The 18,828-nt window shown below is 44.6% G+C and overlaps 1 protein-coding gene across 1 annotated transcript in view; it reads left to right on the forward strand.

The window, feature by feature from the left end:
* Positions 1 to 434: 434 nt before the first annotated feature.
* The window catches only part of LOC118299652 (protocadherin-16-like), a 77,192-nt gene continuing 58,798 nt past the window's right edge, over positions 435 to 18,828 (forward strand). Inside the window, exons 1-2 of the mRNA XM_035623545.2 lie at positions 435 to 1,177; positions 6,707 to 8,527. Of these exons, the coding sequence (XP_035479438.2) occupies positions 6,728 to 8,527 (1,800 nt within the window). The 5' untranslated portion in view covers positions 435 to 1,177; positions 6,707 to 6,727. The remainder of the gene's footprint in view (positions 1,178 to 6,706; positions 8,528 to 18,828) is intronic.

Consider the following 18,828-nt stretch of genomic DNA (forward strand, 5'->3'; position numbering starts at 1 on the left):
CACAACTAAAATCTGTGATGCCCAACATTTCCGGGCTACACTTTGAAATGGACTAATTGATGGAGTGGACGCTGATTCAGGGAGACGGAAACCGTGGATGTCTTAAGCGGAAGTATTTATCAGAAGAGCTCACTATTGAGGAGACTCCCGGTTCGCTACACAGATCAACAGGTTCACAGTGAATCGCGTCCCAAGACAGTCTGCCCATCCCCGGTCTCTGTAGAGTATTTAGTTTAGTGTTATGTCGTCATCTCCCCGCGACTATGAGCCCTCCAGAGAGACCTCAGTGCTCAATGATTGTTTCGGCCTGCCGTAGATGAGATGACCTTGCTTGGTGCCTGAGAAACCAAGAGTTTCTCCGGGAGGATATAGACAAAATTCCACGACACACTCCACCCACTTCAAATTGGTTGCCATTCATTTACTGATTCATTTCTTCATTCATTTAATTTATACTCAGGCCTATGTCGCTTGTTTGTCCTTTCTACATATTGCGATGGCACACTATTGTAGACTTTGGAGCACTTCGGACACATTTGTAACTCGATTTTCCAGGGACATTCAAGCTTGTGCACAGCCCTCCTCTTGGGATAAGCCATTGCAAGCCCACTGCTGAGTAACACTGCTGCTCTTCACTTCCCTTCAGTGTAGGATGGTGGCACCAGAGCTCAGCAATAACCTGCTGCCGAGGTGCAGCAGCTGCAGCGGAGGGCAGCACCGGGACACAGGAGCAGGAGGTTGCAGGGCTCCGTCACGTGTTGAATAAATTAGATGTGGAGAGGGGGGACGTCCTGCCTCCGCGCTCCGGCCCCACACTGTTGGGTTTCAGTCAGCGTGCTGCAGCGGCGTGCGCATGGGTGTATGTGTGTGTGTGTGTGTGTGTCCGAGCAGGCAGACAGTCGAGCAGTGCACATGAGCTGAACGCGTCCCGCTGCAGGAGAGAGACAGGGGAAGTTCCACGATCTGCAAACTTCGCAATCTTACTTTTTTAACCCGCTTCGCCCCCGGGGCTGCGGAGGAAACTAATTGGGTCCCAGCGGAGTAATCGCCCACAATCACTGGCGAAGGATCCCCGGGTTCTTTTTCCTGAGTCCTGAGATGGATGTAACTTTCACTTTGGGCTTTGTGTTCGCTCGGGGATTCTGAGAGGAAGAAACCAGGCTTGGAGCAGATGCATGTGAGTATCTCTGACACAGGTCCCGTCATGTCCATCACTGCACTTTGTGCCTATCCAATAACAACACATCTCGTGTCTTCAGTGTGTAACACACTCTTACTCGCCGATGCCTCGTCGGAAGAAGATACTTTCTGGTGGGAGGATGCGTGGATGTGAAACTCATTGACTTCGGACGTTTGGCTTTCTCGCAGACCTTTGGATCCATCTCCCTGCATGCCCAGACTTTTTAGGCTATGGACAGTTTCATTGCATTCCGGGGTTGCAATGCTTTGGACATGTACCTCCAAACTCATCCACTAGTTTAAAAAAACATCTAAGTGACAAACAGCCCTCACAAACAGACTCTTAGTGGCCTTTTTCAACAATATCATAGCTGTCACCCTGGATTTCTCACTTCGGATGAAGTTATTGGATGAATCCCTCTTGCATTTTGCAGTATGAACCATAACTCTGCGGTGTTTTGCGCGCAGACTTTGAGGAGCAGCCAGATATTTGAAAACTGCATGTGTCACTCACGTCGCGCGGCTGTAAGCCCCCATCCGAGACATTCCACTCAAATTGGTCAACCTATGGAGTTATTGTGCTGTTCCCCCGAGTGCCGCCGCCGCTGCGCCTTTCAGCCTCGCCTCATGTGCGCGCACTTGAACGCATACCAGGCGATTACCCGCATGTCGCACGGTTTTATGTTGGTCGGACTCATGTTCATCGACCGTGAATGGGTGCTGCTTTGCCTCAATTAAGAAATTAATGAAGTCACCGCTGGGTTCCGTCGCCGCGCACTTTAGTTGTGAATGTGACGGTTGCCATGGTGCAGCCGCGTAATTACGCAGCCTTTTTTTTCTGACTTTAGACACAACACAAGGCTCCTCCTTCCTTTTTTCCCCCTTCACCACTTGAGTTACAAGATATGCATTTATGTTATATGACTCTGATACTTATCATTGATTTGATTTGAAGTAGACCACAAGTCCTCCATACCACCTGAAGCTTTTTGAAAAGCCTCTTTGTCCATCCATCCTGATATCCCCCTGCCCATCAATGCATCCAATGTCTTTACTTGCTTGGTTTCTTAGCAACATTTTAAAAATGTTTGTGATAATCACTGCAAGCATCTCTGTTGAGGTACTCCGGCGTTATTCTCACACGTGCCATTTTTAAGGTTCTGGTTGAAGTTAAAATGTATAATTCACAGAGAAAACAAACAAACGAACAAACAAAAAAGCAGCATTGATGGGTTAAAACAAAGAAAAAAACTTGGACCACCCCGGCTTTTATTAGAATCCAAGGATTATGTCATAAACCCGCACGGTGCAGTGCATGAAGTAATGATTTCACTAGTCTTGTCTTTGTAGCCTGCACATGCTGTTGATGAAGCTCGTGTTCCATACTCCTAAAAAGGAATGAAAATCACAAGATCTGTTTCTCCCAGGAGTGCGACACCGGCACCACCCAAAAACAAGTTTCTCGTTGCCCTACGTTTCTGGCAATAGCTTGGCTGTAGAGTTGTTGCAGTTTTACTCATCTCCTTGACTCCATCTCCAGTAAAATGAGTCAAGTGTGCGTCAGCCATGGCCTTTGATGGTGTGGTGCCAGACGACTGTCAAATTTGGGATTAGTTTTCTCTTTTGTGACACTCAACTAAAATAAAACGTCTATGTCAGCGCCGAAAGCTTGACACCATACATTTTTCCCGATCAGCCCCCGTCCTCTTCAGAAACATGTATGCAACATTTGAAATAGTATTTGCTGAACTTTGACCTTAGTTGTAGTAATGTTGTCCAAAACACTCCTTGCACCACTGCTACTGGGACTCAGTGCACATGTGTTTTTAATGATGCAACCACTTGTACTGCAAATGCAATATCAGATGGTGTCATCTTCAAAGACATACGGTGTGTTTTTTTCTTTATCTGGAACATCTTACACAAACAGCTGAACTAACCCATGCTGTTCTTTTTGTGGGAAAGAGATCATCCTTCTCGTCACAGACCCTCAGCAGCCTTAAGCTCACCGTGAAAAAGTTGCCAGTGTGTTTTCCCAATATCGTGTTTGTTATGGCCGGGGATTGCGTGCGTTTCTGAAGCCTGTGATGGCTTTTCCTGGCCTCTTTACATGCTCTGGGACCAACGTTTCACAGACTAATGCAGAGCACAGAGACATGGCACCAGTGAGAGGCAATAGTCTGGCGAACATTCAGAGCGTTTTTAGTTTTGCTTTGTGCTAAGCCTGTCATCCTCATGTCCAGTCAATCTGCAGTTTTGTCTGTGGTTTCCATTACGGCTCCATTGAGCCTCGGGCAGCCTGGCATGTTTTTGAAACCGCAGAAGTTTTCTTTGAGTTAACTGGAATCATGACATGGAATTAGAAGCTCATTTTACGTTGTTGTCCCTCTTGGCCTGTCGGTGGTGAGAATGGTTTGGGTGTGCTAATTAAAACGGTGCAGCTGATGTACAGCATTTGAGGTCAGGTTCTTTGATGAGTGGGTGTATATTTAACCTCTGTTGTCTGATACTATGATTAGATCAGAAAAGTGCCAGATTTAATTTGTAATTACCTTTGTGTATGATCAATTTTTAAGATATAAACTTAAGATAAGTGTTTGACAGTTATTCAATATGGAGGCATCTTCCAAGAGATGTCTTCTCAGATAAAATGACATGAATTGGCCCAGTGTAATGTGTCAAGTCAACTGTATTGGTTGTGATGTTTAACAGTTTATTTTACGCTACACTGTTAAAAATCATATCCATTTTTCATCAGAGGTTGTAGAGATATAGTGTGGGTATTGGCCCGTGCAGGGAGGCAGCAGTTTTGGTTCAGATGTATTGTCTATTGTATTTGTTTTTCAAACCAAAGGCCAGCTCATCTTCACAACAGTATAAAAGAGTCAAATATCACTTGGAGGCAAAAAATGGAGGCAGCACGTTTTGCCCAACACGATCAAGACTACAGTGGAGAGGTAGAAAAGCACCTCTGAATGTCCCCCAGCGTTCACTGCTGCCATGGATTTTTATGCAGATTCCAGTCATGCTAGCAAAGTGCCCAGAATGATATCCATTGTATTCAGACAGAGGTTTCATTCTGCATGTAAATCCTAGAAACCTTGGATTTGGTCGGTTGACTTGGTTTAGAGGATTCGAAAGAAACTGGGTCAAGCCATAGTTACCGCTAACAATGAGGTATACTTGATGTGTGATATGCATGTGAGCCTCAATGATGCATTCTTGAAGTGTAAATGTATTATGTGACCGTCCTTGCTGGAGGTCCATGGGGGTCAACCCTCCAGCACTTACATCATCTTAACAAAACTCCCCAACAATGTTTAACTAACAGTGGGAGGGAGTCACCATGATCTAGGACAATGATGCAAGGAAAACATCTGAATCCAAGCCACAATGGAATTGGCTTACTAAATACAACAGCTTTCAACCATCAGCAGCTATTTTGAACTGTTTTTTCCCCGAGTTGCTTCCCTGAAGCCCTATGCACGAATAGGTTGTTGCCTTTTACATCCTAACTACTTACTGGCTTTTAACTTCCAGACATGAAACTCTCAGTGAAAGATCCCTGGGTAGGTCACAGTCACACCAAATATATTTAGTGAGCTTCATAGCTTTAAAGCGCAGACATTTCCTTTTAACTTCCAACTGAATCTTTTTAAAACCATATGTTCTTCTCAACCTGGTATTGTGCAATTAGCCTAGCCGAGTGTGTCTGCTAAATCCATTAGGGCTGAGCAGCTCCGCAGAGGTCCTCCACTGTAGCTCAACCAGAGAACGCATTATTTCAGTTGTGGTATTTAGACTAAGATTCTGGCCTTGAAAGTTATTCTTTGTGCTTTGGAGTAAGTTTTGTAAAAAGCATTGCAGAAAAGATGCAGAAAAAATAATACAGGGAGGCTGTCAATGACTAGTTATGTTTTATCTAAGAGCAGCACTCACGAAGCAGTGCAACACATTGTTTGCAAGGGTGACCTTTTTTTTAGCGCTTGCCTTTATGGTCCTGTCAGTATTAGGCTCTCTGTGGAAGTAATAAGAATGAATGCGGCAAATTGATCCAAAGTTAATTCTTATTCCTAACTGTTAAACAATGAACAAGAACTGAACAACACAGGAACACAGACGAGACGTTAACAGCGCTGGTTTTCATGCCTCGGTACAAAACAAGTAATGCTCCAAAGTTTCTCACATGAAGTTGAATTCAAAGCATTTTTGTGACATTAGAGTCGGGATCTTCAGTGTTGGGATCCGAATCATGGCAGACTGAAATTAGCTCTGGAATCCTGTGTGCTTATGGCCAACGTCCAGCGGACCTCAATTACAATGCGGCAGAGCCAGAAAAAGGGAGAGAGGTAGACTGCATGGAGCCCTTCAACTGCGCTGCTCGACTCTGTCACTCAAACACACTGTCACCACCATGGCTGAGGCAGATCGTCACACTGCGTTCACGGGCCCATGGGAGGCATTTTGTGCATGCCCGCACATGGATACAGAGATGTTTTGTTAACGCTTCCATGCAGGTATCTTTTTAGCCACTGGGGGGAGCCCTGAAGAGCTCTCACTAGAAACTCACCCTCACGAACTTGAATGTGCTTTCTGTATATATTTACTCAAAATTAAAGCTAATTTCAAGTCATAGTGGTAATGAATTACAATAAAACATTAGACAGAACCAAAGACAATTGGAAGCCTCTCTTTACTGAAAACAACACAATCATTTTATGTGTGCCAGACACTTGGTGGTGTGGCATTACTCTGCAGATGGTGACAGTGTTGTTGAACAAGTTCCACATTGCTCTGCAGTGTCTCTCCATCTCACTAACAGATACTCTGCAGTGGTGTTGTTCCATTGCCAGAGCGCACCTAATTCAGCCAAGGAATTCTAACACCCTTTCTTCTGTTAAATGTTCATATTTGGGTATTTTTCCCCCTTTGATTTACCACTTACATCTCTCAATTCTCACAAGTATTGGAAGATAGATATGTTTTCTTGGGGAGAGTTAAATATTTTAAATGGAGAGTTTCAAAACTGCTCTTTCCCTTCGAGCTAAATGTGGCAGCAGCACACATAAATAATAAATCCTGGACACCACCCCCTTTCATCAGACGGTACTACTATGGTGAACGCACCGGCTAGGCTGACAACAGTGATTCCTGCACCTTTATAATTGGAATTGAATCACATCAGTCAAAGACTCCCTGTCTGAAGTACAGTAGTATGCAGCAGCCTGTGGTTTTGATGTTTCTTTAGCAGAGGGGAGCTTTCTGGTATGTAGGAGGAACAAGGTGTTGACTTATTAGGTGAACGAAGAAGTGTAGGAAAAAGTTATATGCAAGGCCTATTGTATGTTTTGTGGTTGGGAGGAGAGCCCATAAAACATATGGGAATGTATGTAAGGCATATACTTATTTTTCTTCAACTAACTTACTCTGTATTTCACAGAGTACACTGAAGTAATTCAACTTTTCATATTTTCTGCTGTAATCTGTTTTTGACATTGCTCAGCTTTTCCTCTCTGTGTGTTTCCAGGTTTAAAAAGAAGGAGCCAAAATGAAGACAGTTGCCAAGGGCTTTGGGAAGTCTATAATGGCCCCTTCGCATTGTGAGGGATGGTGGAATACAAGGATAGTGCTCATGGTGTATATGGCCTTGGAGCTTGTAACACTCCATTCATCCCTGGTCCTAGGGACCCTTGAGCTACAACTAGATGAGGAACAACCAGCAGGCACAATTGTAGGTGATATCAGTGCCGGTCTTCCTCCTGGCATCACAGCATCCCTGTACTTCATCTCAGACCACGAGGGAACAGGTGTGGGCAGTGATTTGGACATAGATGAGAGCACTGGCATTATTAAAACTGCGAAGGTTCTTGACCGGGAACTGAGGGATAGATACAACTTCATTGCAGTCACCATGACAGGTGTGACTGTGGAGGTGACCATCACGGTGAATGACATAAACGACCATGCTCCAACATTCTCAAGAAAACAGGCAATGTTTAAAATCCCAGAGCAGACAGCCATTGGAACTAGGTTTTCTCTTGAGCCGGCTGTGGATGCTGATAAAGGCCAGCTCACGACCCAGGGTTACCTTATCAAAGACGGAAATGTTGGCCAAGCGTTCACCTTGGAGACCAGGAGGGGAAGCAATGAGGTTCTCTATCTGGACTTGGTGGTCAACTCCGTTCTAGACCGAGAGAAAAGATCCACCTACACATTATACTTAGAGGCCTTTGATGGTGGTTCCCCAAAAAGGACTGATCAGATGACATTAGATATTACTGTACAAGACATCAACGACAACGCTCCTGTTTTCAACCAGAGCCGCTACCATGCCATAATATCTGAGAACCTCCAACCAGGAAGCAACATCCTGCAGGTATTTGCCACAGACGCTGATGAAGGGGACAACGGAATGGTGCTGTATGAAATCAACAGGAGACAAAGCGACCCGGACCGCTATTTTGTCATCGACTCTCGAGCTGGCATCATTACACTCAACAAGCCGCTGGACTTTGAGATGAGGAGAGTTCATGAGCTGGTGGTCCAGGCGCAAGACAACGCAACCCAGCCAGAGGTGACTAATGCCTTCGTCACCATCCATGTCCGAGACTACAATGACAACCAGCCCACCATGACCATCATCTTTCTCAGTGAGGACGGGTCTCCCAGAATCTCAGAGGGTGCCCAACCAGGCCAGTATGTAGCCAGGATCTCAGTCACTGACCCAGACTATGGAGAGTACGCCAACGTCAATGTGTCACTGGAAGGAGGAGATGGGAAGTTTGCCCTGACCACTAAGGATAGCATCATATATCTGATTTGTGTGGACCAAATTCTGGACCGTGAGGAGAGAGACACCTATGAGCTGAGGGTGATGGCAACAGACTCAGGCATGCCTCCTCTCAGGGCCGAGTCCTCCTTCATCATCCAGGTGACTGACGTCAATGACAACCCTCCTCTGTTTGACCAGCCAGTGTACAGACAGGTCATCCCTGAAGTGGTGTTTCCAGGGAGCTTTGTGTTACAGGTGACTGCTAGAGACAAAGACCAGGGCCCCAATGGGGACATAAACTACAGCATTCTGCAAGGCCAAGGTGCTTACTCCAAGTGGTTTAATATAGACCCTATTACAGGGATTATCACCACTCTCTCCCAGATGGATTATGAAAAGAATCCCAATCCCAGTATAACTGTGGTTGCCAGAGATGGAGGGAAACCACCCCTGTCTTCCACTGCTGTGGTAAACATCGTACTTCAGGATATAAATGACAATGAGCCTGTTTTTGAGAGACACTTCTACAATGTCTCCATCAGGGAGAACACAGTTCCAGGGAGCTGCATTCTGGAGGTAAGACATTTTCTCTTGATTTATTTCCGTCACAGTTTGTGAATTGATTGATTTTGTAAACGCACTCCTACACTTTAACACTGAGCCGATGCAAGGGTTTGAACTCCGCTCAGGGGCAACTGTGAAGAGCATAATAAATGGAAATTCATTAGATAAATAGTAGAGGATTTTGTCAGACTTTGCTGATTCCTTTCATTTGTCTATGAAGAGTTATTTTAATGGTTAAGTTATATAAATTGGACTGCCTTAGTGAGCATTTACCTGTGGTTTTAGGCCAAGATGATCTCCTCTTTGGCTTTCCTGCCTTTCACCTCTCAAAAGGTTTCCAGGGTAACAGAGGCAGTGTAAAGTCCTCTGTCAGCCGAGGCACAAAGGGGTTTTTCACAAAATGGAAGGCAGAGACAAATTCAGGGCTTTATCCAACGAAATAGATGTCACTTCACTCTCAAAAGGCACCTTAATTAGGCTAGTTGAGCGTGAGAAAAAATGGCTATAGACGACAAGATGAATTAAAGTTCAGGCAAATTACAGCACCCGCAGTGACTGCAGGCCTTTTTCATTGAAACATATTGTTTTCTCAAGTCGCTTTTGGCCATCTTATTCAAAAGACGGTCGCTCATCAGTTAAGTCATTAAGTAATTTCTATTCACTTCAGTCCAGTTTTATTTGTACAGTGCCAAATCACAACATACAAGTCAGAAAGCATTTCTTTTCTTTTCTACAAATATAGAGGTCCATACAAATTCTAATCCACAAGCGTCTGCAGTAGTATTGCAAGAATCAGGGGGTTGGATACAGAGTGCAGTCCAAACAGAGGGCCCAGCAGACAGGATCTTGGCCCAGGGTTTGGCCTTGGGAGAGGGAGGGGTGTATGGAGATGTAGGCTTATACCGCGACTCCTGGCTGGGATGCAGAAAAAGAAGCTACGAGGGCTTCGTACGGGAGGTCCCCTAATTATAAATCACAGGGACCACAAGGATAAGGAAAAAAAGGGAACGTACTGAAGCTGATTATGGAATTTGGAAAGTGAAGCAAAAAAGAATTAATAACTGTATGTTTTGGAAAACCGTAAAGCTCTACGATAACTTTTTCCAATGTGGCTTGAAGTTCATGTTCTGTGAAAATATCTGAAAACCCATATATTTTTTAGTTTTCTTTCAAACTAGAGATGGTCAGAATTTTGTCTTCCAGTCTGCATTGCCTCCAAAAACCTTACTACATGCTCCCAAACAACTCTCGACTATGACATGCTTGATCAGTGGCCTCACAGGGTCCAAGGATGAAGTAGTTCTTCAAAGCCACTGCTCTCTGGCCTCTCCTGGGCCTGCCTGGATACTGCAGATGTGTGTTTGGCGCGCCATGTGAGAACAGACTGCTTTTACTCAGGGTGCCAGCTCTATATCCAAACATCTCAGCAAGACGTCTGATGTCTGCCTTTTTTTCTCTTTGGATGAAATTCCCAATTCCCAACTAAATAGAATGGTGTCCAATAACCATTACAATATGGGTATTGTGATCATTAATTCAAACATTTGAAGTGGCTCGATTTATATTTATTTTTTCTCTCCTCTGCAAGTCACCAGCACAGCAGTTCATGATTATTCTAATGTGGTCTGACTGCACAGTGCTGTGCCTGTGATATTTTGTCACGTTCCGCTCTACATCATTTGGTTTATGGGTGACATTTTATTCAGATGTGTAGGGGGGAGGAAGATAACTAAAAATACTTAAGCATATTAACACCAATCAGTCTTGTAATTTTATATGTAAGATCTACTGCAAAGAAAATAGGTCATGCTTGAGAGGGGAAATCGAATACGACATGAAGAACAACATTTTAAGAACCACAAGCGCCATTGTGGAATGTGTTTCATGAGCCATTAGCAATTCTATTCTCCATTATTAGTTTTCAAACTGTGTCCAACTTTACAAGTTGTCTGGATTGTGCAGCAGTCAAATATATTTCTCGCGCAGTTGTATATACTGTGGGTTGCAAGCATGCATTCTCTCTGGAGTTACTGTTGCACTGTAGTCTGTCAGCGTATGCTTATGTGTGACGTCTTCTTAGAATAAAAGGAAAGTTAACAAGATTTAGAAAAAGAAATCATTACTTCAAGGTCATTTAATTTGCTCATAGGATTGGGTACTATTGATTCCTGACACAAAGGAAGAAGAATGATATTACGTGTCATTAGGGATAATGAGGCACATCAGCCAGCCTTAATTTTCCAAATTCTATAAAACAAAGCCTGGCTGTCTTGGCGTTGAGAATCACCATTTATTCTCCTATGTGTTATTTCACTTATGAATAAGTATATATCTCCATTTGGTTATGTCAAAATCCCACATTTGGGAATAATTTACACCTCATTTCGTTGTGGTTTTTGGTTGGTTTGGAGTGTGACTCCGCAAAGAATTGTCCCTCTGTCTGTTTTGGGGGGTAGTTCTGGCTCCAGTAGAAAGGCGAGAGGGGGTCTCCAGGCAGCTGAGGGGGAAATGAGCCCTGACAAGCACTGGCATGAGTGGCGGAGGTGACAGTAGCAGGGGGGCTTCCTTGTCTGTCTGTTGGTCTTTCCCTCTCCAAATTCTTATCTGATTTCACTTCATTTCTCATTAACTGGCTGTGAGCATAGGACCAGACCTAATTTTTAAACTTGTCCCCATCCCCCTGCTCATGACAGAATGGACCGCTTGTCATCGCAGCAGCCCCTTTAGCAACACGAGACGAGCACTGATTGCTGTGACTGGCGGAGCAAACATTTTGCCATTTTTCTTTCTTGACGCTGATACTCAAACTTTTCAGGCTATCTGTTCCTTTGCCACCCAGAGTGCTTCCTCGCAGTGATGTCTTAGCATCACTTTGACTAGACACATCACTTCCCTCGGGAAAAAAAAACCCAACCCCACTGCTGATATTGTGTGAGATTGTTATGCTTTGGCTCGCGTTTCTTGTGTGCAACAATTCTGTGATTTGGTTTAGATCACTATAGATGCAGTATGCAGCACCGCTCCAACACATTCATTATTTCAATGAAAATCTTTAAAGGCTGCCTAGTTGAAAGAGGCACCTCAGTGAAGTGGTGCTCTGAATCACTTCCTGCCAACATAAAAGCAACCAGTCCTTGGGGGGAAGAATACTCATAATTGCCCGCGAGAGTACATATGAATGATTGAAAGATGTGTTTCTTTCACACTAGAGTCTTTTTTTTAGGATAGTGACCAACTACTGGTATCCTTCCTGGTAGCTGCTAATAACTCTGATGCCATTACCATGGCGTCCTTGAGCCTGTGTTACCAGATGAAAAAAAACAAAGTGGCTTCTGCAGGGGATTTTGAAAAGCATCTTGCCTATCCGCAATCTCTGCTTTTATTATTTTATGTTTGGAGAAATACCCAGTCCACGTTCCCTGTAAAACGGATAAATCCTTCACATCGGAAATGAAATATTCAGGAAGTTGCCCCCTCACAGTAAGTTGATTAAGTTGACAATGTGGCGTGTAGGATTTGAAGCAGAAGCTGGTTTGTTGTCCTCTGGTTTATTTAAACAAGAAGCCACATTTCAAGAAATGTATTATTTATGTTTTGTAGCTCTCTGCCCCTCCACAGAGTTTTACTGCTAGTCTTGAATTTCAGTTTCCAGCCGTTCTCAGTGGATTACATAAAAATAGCTCATTTTGACTTTCACCCAAACTAAATTTCTGCAGAACAGCCGTGTAAACTGCAATGATCTGGTGACAGAAAAGGACACCCGACTGCTCAGTCAACGTCTATATTCCCAATTTTTGCCTCTGTATTTCAATCTTTTCTAACTTTTTGGTGTTTCCAGATTATCCATAAAGACTCAACATTCTGCAAATAAGTGAGACTAACGATAGAGATGAGTAAAATTGACAGTTTTTAGACTTTTGGTACCAAAACCAGGTAATCAATTCTTACCACACATTTTTCCCGAGGACTGATTGTGTCGAGCAAAATGTCCACTTGTCTGTTTCAATACCAGACCGGCTCATCTCCCCTTGAGCTTGGTTTAGCTTGAGGCAGGCGGACTCTGCCTCTGTTTCTTTTTCCTCTTGCTAACTACCAAGCTTCACTGTGGCTCTGCGGTGTAACAGTATTTTCAGAGAATGGTCAAATTGCAGGAAACTGGATGTGCTACTTAATGTGTTCGCAAATGTAATACTTCCTTGAACACTTACTCCTGGGCCTAGCAGGGGCACTGAAGCGAACATAAACACCGATGTACATCTGGATAGAGTGTGGGTGTTCAGGTCAAAGTTGCCTGGCTTGAGACAGCTGAGCGCATTTTATTGTGTTGAGCCGTCCATCAGCAAATCCACTGCCTCTTTCCTTCCAGAAAAAGGGAAGAGCAGAACGTTGTGGTGAACATTTTAATCTTATATGACTGCATAAAGAAACCAGGAGGCAATGGCATTCAGTAGGAGAAAACCAAAGCTGTGAGAATTCGAACAACAAACTGTGAAACAAACTTGAGGGAACACTGCTTTTATGGACTGAAAGTGTCACTGCCGTATTTGTTCTATGGCTGATACCAAAAATGATTTTCACTTGTCATAATTTTCAAGAAATTTACTTTGATTAATCGTTGAATATGTACGATTTCAGATAGAAGAAAAACATGGCTATCCTAATTTCTTAGGGCTCGGGATCACATCTTCATACAACTTTCTTTTTGTCCAGAGTTTTCAATTTAAAATGAGAAAAAGCAACAAATCCAAAAGCAAAAGGATGTTTTCAGCAGGAGTTGATTGCTTTGGAATATCACTTACTTATTATTACCATTATTTATTAATTGTCCAAATACCCTAAAGACAGTAAATACAATAGGTCCTTGAACCATCACCTGCTCAAACTTATGTGAAATTGTTGCTGTGATATTGGGCATTATCGGTTGCTTTCTGTTATGTGAGTGTTGAGGTAAGGCAGGCAGAGGGTACATGACTTGAGGTCGACTGTGAGAGGTCGGTGCAGGCTGTGATGCAGCCACGCAGAGTGTTGACCGTGAGGCAAAGGTTGCGGGAGATAAAAGCCTGCTGGAGGGGTTTCCTGCCCACATCTGGCAGAGAGTGAAGATGGACATTACGTAGCTCTCCCGCGGGACAAGAAGTTTCATTACAGTCTGTCTGCTCAACTGTCTGCTGCAGGTGAGGCCGACTTGCTATGAAAGAGTGTGAGTATAAAGTGAAAGGAGAGAGAGAGAGAGAGAGAAAGAAAACAGTTGAGTCTCCAGAGGGACAGTCCGCCTGTGGCAGCTGTGACTCAGCTTCAACTCAGCAGCTGGATCCAGCTGTTGGTCCTTCCTCTAAAATCTCTCCTCTAACTGTGAGGGGCGGGTTGTCCCTCACTCTTCCTGTCTCTCGATTTCCGTTTGTCTCACTTTATTCCCTATCCGTGTCCATCCTTTCTTCTTATCTCTCAGCGGTCCCCTTTCCCACACTGCTGTGTCCCCTATGCGGTCGGATTACACCTCTTCCCTGCCCCGCCCCGTGTCCCTGCGGAGCGGTGACATGCGGAGCGGGGCAGGTGAGAGCTGCACATCAGCCTGCCTGGGGATGCTCGGGCCTCCCTGCGGACGGAAACGCACTTCCTTGAGGGTCCCCGTCAGACCAGGCCCAGGCTTAACCAATTTGGTGACGCAAGAAAAATGTGGGTTTAAATTTCCAACAGAGTGATGTCAGACTGCAGGTGTCTGTGCCTTCACAGTCACACTGTCACAGTGTTTCATTAAGGATCAAGCGGGGGACTTTTGCTTGACCTTCACGAGTAATGACACATATTCACTTTGCCTCCCTGCCCCTCTGAGACGACCGAATGGGAAAGGGATGAGAGACGGAGCGGCTCGCTGTGACGAGGGCTGCCAGGCCTTCTGCTCTCACAGCCCCCTGCACATGTGCGTGGCAGTTGGCACTGCTAAACAAGCTGGGCATCAGGAAGCATCATCTGCTCGTGATATTCATTCTGTTCCAAAGCAAATCTGTGCTAAATCATTCGTCCAGTCCCCAGCTGTCCATCAGAAGCCACCAGACTGGAAAGCAGACTCTCAGTGACAGCTTGCCAGGTAATAAAAATCAGTAACCAGAAACGTAGACCCCAAACAAAAAGGTGACAAATCATTATTTCAATGTGATGATTTAGCATCTGCAGTGTAATGGCAGATACTCAATCGCTACCATGTTGTATTTTATATTCTCGCCAAAAGTGCCTCTTCCTAGAAGAGCACGCGCTAAATATACACAGCCCTAGAATATCTTAACCGCCGAGCAAATCGTCTCCATATCCACAACTTCACTCTTACAAGGAATGCATGGCTTTTGTCTGCCAGCAACCTCAGCCCCCCCCTTTTGGTCCAGCCATGCTGCTCCACTGACTGCAAGTTGAAATAACGACTGAGAAGAATGTTACTGGGCCCAACAAGCACATGGAAAGAGCGCCGCGTTCACTTACCGGACATGTGGTCAGATCATTCTATTTCTGCTCCCAATTAGAGCGATGTTGGCTTGATTAGGAAGGTAGCAGAGAATTGGGATTAGGCAATAGCACAGATCCTCATGTGAGAAATAGGTGACGGGGATAGTTTCAGGAAAACCGGCGCTGAAACAGAAATGCAAAATACAAACAAGGCCAGGGCTGAAGATTCCCAAGCCAAGGCTACGTTCTGTGTGGTCAGGGAGATGTGGGACCTAAACAGAGGCTGTTCGAAGCAGGATGTTTTGCAGATGCTTGTAAGCAGTAATGATGCTGTGAAAGCGCTGAGCTCCTGTGTGGACCGAATTAGTGTTCAGGGCTCGGTACTGAACCTCAGTAAATTTTTGGTACTGTCAAAAATTGGAGCAGGCTCCTTGTATGGAAAATGCTTCCTTCCCACCTTACACCAATTCTTTGATCAGAACGTTTTAAGATTGAAATATATGGTAATTTTAATTTTAATTTCTTGTTCTCATACATCCGCTTGTAAATGGTTTCCTTGATATTGTATTCCTTAAATATATCACAGAACGCGTCATTTTTTATTATAGGAATTGATATTAGATTAGATTCCACACTTGCTCAAATGATACCCAGTCCTATGTGTGCTCTAAAAATAAGTTTGATCGGTTAAAGAAGACAGTCATTATAGTCAATGGTTATCATTCATCAAGCGAAAAAATGCCAAACATTTTTTGGTACTTTATGCCAAGGTATTTTTCTTAGAGCCTTGTAAGACGGAGGAAAAATAGTAGCAATAGGAGGAGAACAACAAACCATATGGAGGAGGAGGTTTGCGGGGAGGGACGCTCCACTTTTACATTGCGGTGAGCCAACGTTGTCTGTCTTGGCTTCAGACAGAGAGGCACCCAGGCCTGCTCCAACCAGACTCCTGGTCTGTGTGCGCTGATGCTCCACGGTGGTCCACTCTCACACTGTTGGTTGTATATCTGGAAGCCCTCGCCACATCTACCAGAAACGCCCCTTGTGATATAAGGGAGGACATCTGTTATGCCTTATCTATTCTAAGGTGATGCCTCCACCCTGCAGATGAGTTGTAATGAGGAGACCACTGCGCAGCTTATCGCCGACGTTCCTCCGAGTGCTGGGACGTTGTCAAAGATTTAGCAGGAGAACTAATTACCGCAGGGTTATGTGCCTCATCAATAGAGGCTAATTTGGTCTGGTGCTGCGGAGTTTACGTTGAGAGGGGTGTGCTGCTGCTTTTAACCAGCGTGTGGAAAGGCCAAATCTTTGTTTAGATTGTTGTGCTGCTGTGAGGAGCCTGCAGGCAGCTCGGGGAGCAGTGGGACTCTGCTGTAATTAGGCAGAGCTGGTATGCAGGAGCGGAGGACTCGACATGTGTGATGTGGTATCAGAGCAGGCAAAAAACTAAAAAAGCCAGCGACTGGGGTGTGTGTGTGTGTGTGTGTGTCTTTGTGTAGACATGGTTTTAGGGTGGAAGAAATTGTCTAATCTGTGCCCTGGGTTCCTCCCAGATCGCCTCACAAATGCATCTTGCCGGATCCAAAGCATTAACGAAGGATTCTCAGGAGTAGGGGAAATTTATCAGGCAGATTTGATTTTGTCTGCTCGTGAACAAGCTAAAATGATGCGCGTCAGTGTTCACCACTTACTCATTAGAGCGGAAGTTTGGGGCTGGACGTGCAGCCAATCTGATCAAATCGGGGCAGGACCATATTAAGTTGCAGCACTGCGGAATGTGAACTGAAAAAAAATGACCTTCCATTTCTGTTTTTTCTCTTTGAATGTCCTGTACACACTGTGCAGAGGCTCTCTTTCACTCTTTCAGGCCGAGGCCGATCCCTCTCGGAGGATGTATGCAAAAAGACTTGCGTGTGTTGTCTTCAGCGGCCTCCGCAAAGTCATCTCGCCACTCAAATCGATGCAGACAAGGAGCTGGTCAGCGCAGTAGCCGGGATAATGGAGAAACAGGTTGTTGATGCTTTCAACAAGCCAATGCATCATTGCCAGGGCTGAAAGCCTCCAGACATCTGGTTTCAGGAGCCTTCTCCAGTCAAACCTGGCTGTGTCTTTATAGAGGATCCCTGGAAATGATGCATAATATATTTCCTCAGATTCCCGACGCAACTACAAAAGCCTCAACTCCCAGTTGTGTTTCTGTCTGGTGCTACAGAACACTGTATCATCTCCTCTTTGAACATCCGTTGTATTGGATCCATCTGCCCGTCTTTACAACCGAGTGACCTTTTTGATCACCTGTTGGCTCTCAGAGGATAACTTTTTCGTCATAGTTGTGGAGTGGCTTGCGTACAACCTTACGGTCATGTGGGGGGACGGTGATACTCGCACGTAATCCCCCTGAACAGGCCTCTTGGGGCTCGCAGATGTGAATGATCTTCGTTTGCAGACCTGTGCAGATCTTTGGTTTCGTGCCTGGAGAGAACTAAAGAGTCACCTGCTGCCAATTTTCACTATCAACAACTTATTGCTTACAGGCTCTGATTAGCCCAGACAGCGGATATGGTGATTAATGTAGCAATTTACCTTTTGCATGTGAAGTCACGGCATGCTGGAATAACACTGGCTCATTCAAAGATTGGCCTTGGACGGGATAGTTTGTGTTTTTGAACTCTTAAGTAATTGACGAGAAGTCAAGCCAAAGTAGACGTGATTGTTTTGTTTCCTTCATGTATCTCATTTACAGTTTCCAGTGCGACCACAGTCCTCCGCTGGTTGCCATAGAGCAGGTTTTGCTCAACGGTACCTAGTTTTTGTGGAAGGGGAAGTGAATTAACCCAAGTCACGACGCAAAACTGTCCCACTTTCAGTCACAAGTTTGCTGGTCTAATGTCTCGGTAGTATTGGTCGCCTGACAGTTTGAATACAGGACACAGACAATTTCATCATCACAAGCACAACAAAAGATTTGATTAAAAATAAATACTGTTTTGAACCTGCAGGGGGAAACCACAGAGTGATGTTTCAAGTTGATTTTGACAACATCTGAGAAGTGTATTGGAAAACAAACAGAATATTTGAGGAGACAGCGATTTCATGCCTTCGTTGCTACTGTATGTGTCGGATTTTCAAATTGTACATTATGAGTGCATCCCAAGAATCTAACCCTCGGTGAGCACCCTGCAGTGCTCACAGCAGTTCTCCCCGCTGCATTAGACATCTCACTCTTCCGTGTGTCCAAAGCAAATTTAAGATATGATTTTAAACATCCTCACTCTACCCATATGCAAGCACAAAGCATGTCGTTTAAACCACTGCGTTTAAGTCTTAGTTTTAGGATTTCAATGCACTGTCATGTACTGACAATATCATGGCCGTGCAGGGAAAGATGAGAAAATAATCAGGCTCCTTTTCTGGTTTTAAATCTCAGCCACTTCCAGTCAGCGCTCTTCCCCTGTCACCACCCCTGTCATCGCTCCTACTGCACCATTTCTTATTGATGGGCCTTCCCTTGCAGGATTTTTTAAATTGTATTTTTCCCTAAACCTCAGGCATACTTATTCTACTGTCTAATAGGCTTAGTGGTATCTATTCAGTTTTTTTATTTTCTCATTACCATCTTTGAAATTGTGTCCTCCCCTTCTGCAGACCTCTGCTCATGATGTAACCTCTCGAAAAGAGCGACGGTTTGTCCTTTATTAAACCACATTTCAGATAGCGGTCTGTTCAAATTCTCTGCAGCCTCTATTTACTCCGTTTGTATATTTCTGAAAGGAGGGCTGGGAGACTGCTCTGGGGCCTCCCTCCCTCCCGCAGTTCTGTAAATGACTTGTAAACAGGCTGTTTAAGTGTGAAGTCACCCTATGCCCTGTTGC

Source organism: Scophthalmus maximus, chromosome 11 (genome assembly GCF_022379125.1).
Source record: "Scophthalmus maximus strain ysfricsl-2021 chromosome 11, ASM2237912v1, whole genome shotgun sequence".
Lineage (NCBI taxonomy): Eukaryota > Metazoa > Chordata > Actinopteri > Pleuronectiformes > Scophthalmidae > Scophthalmus > Scophthalmus maximus.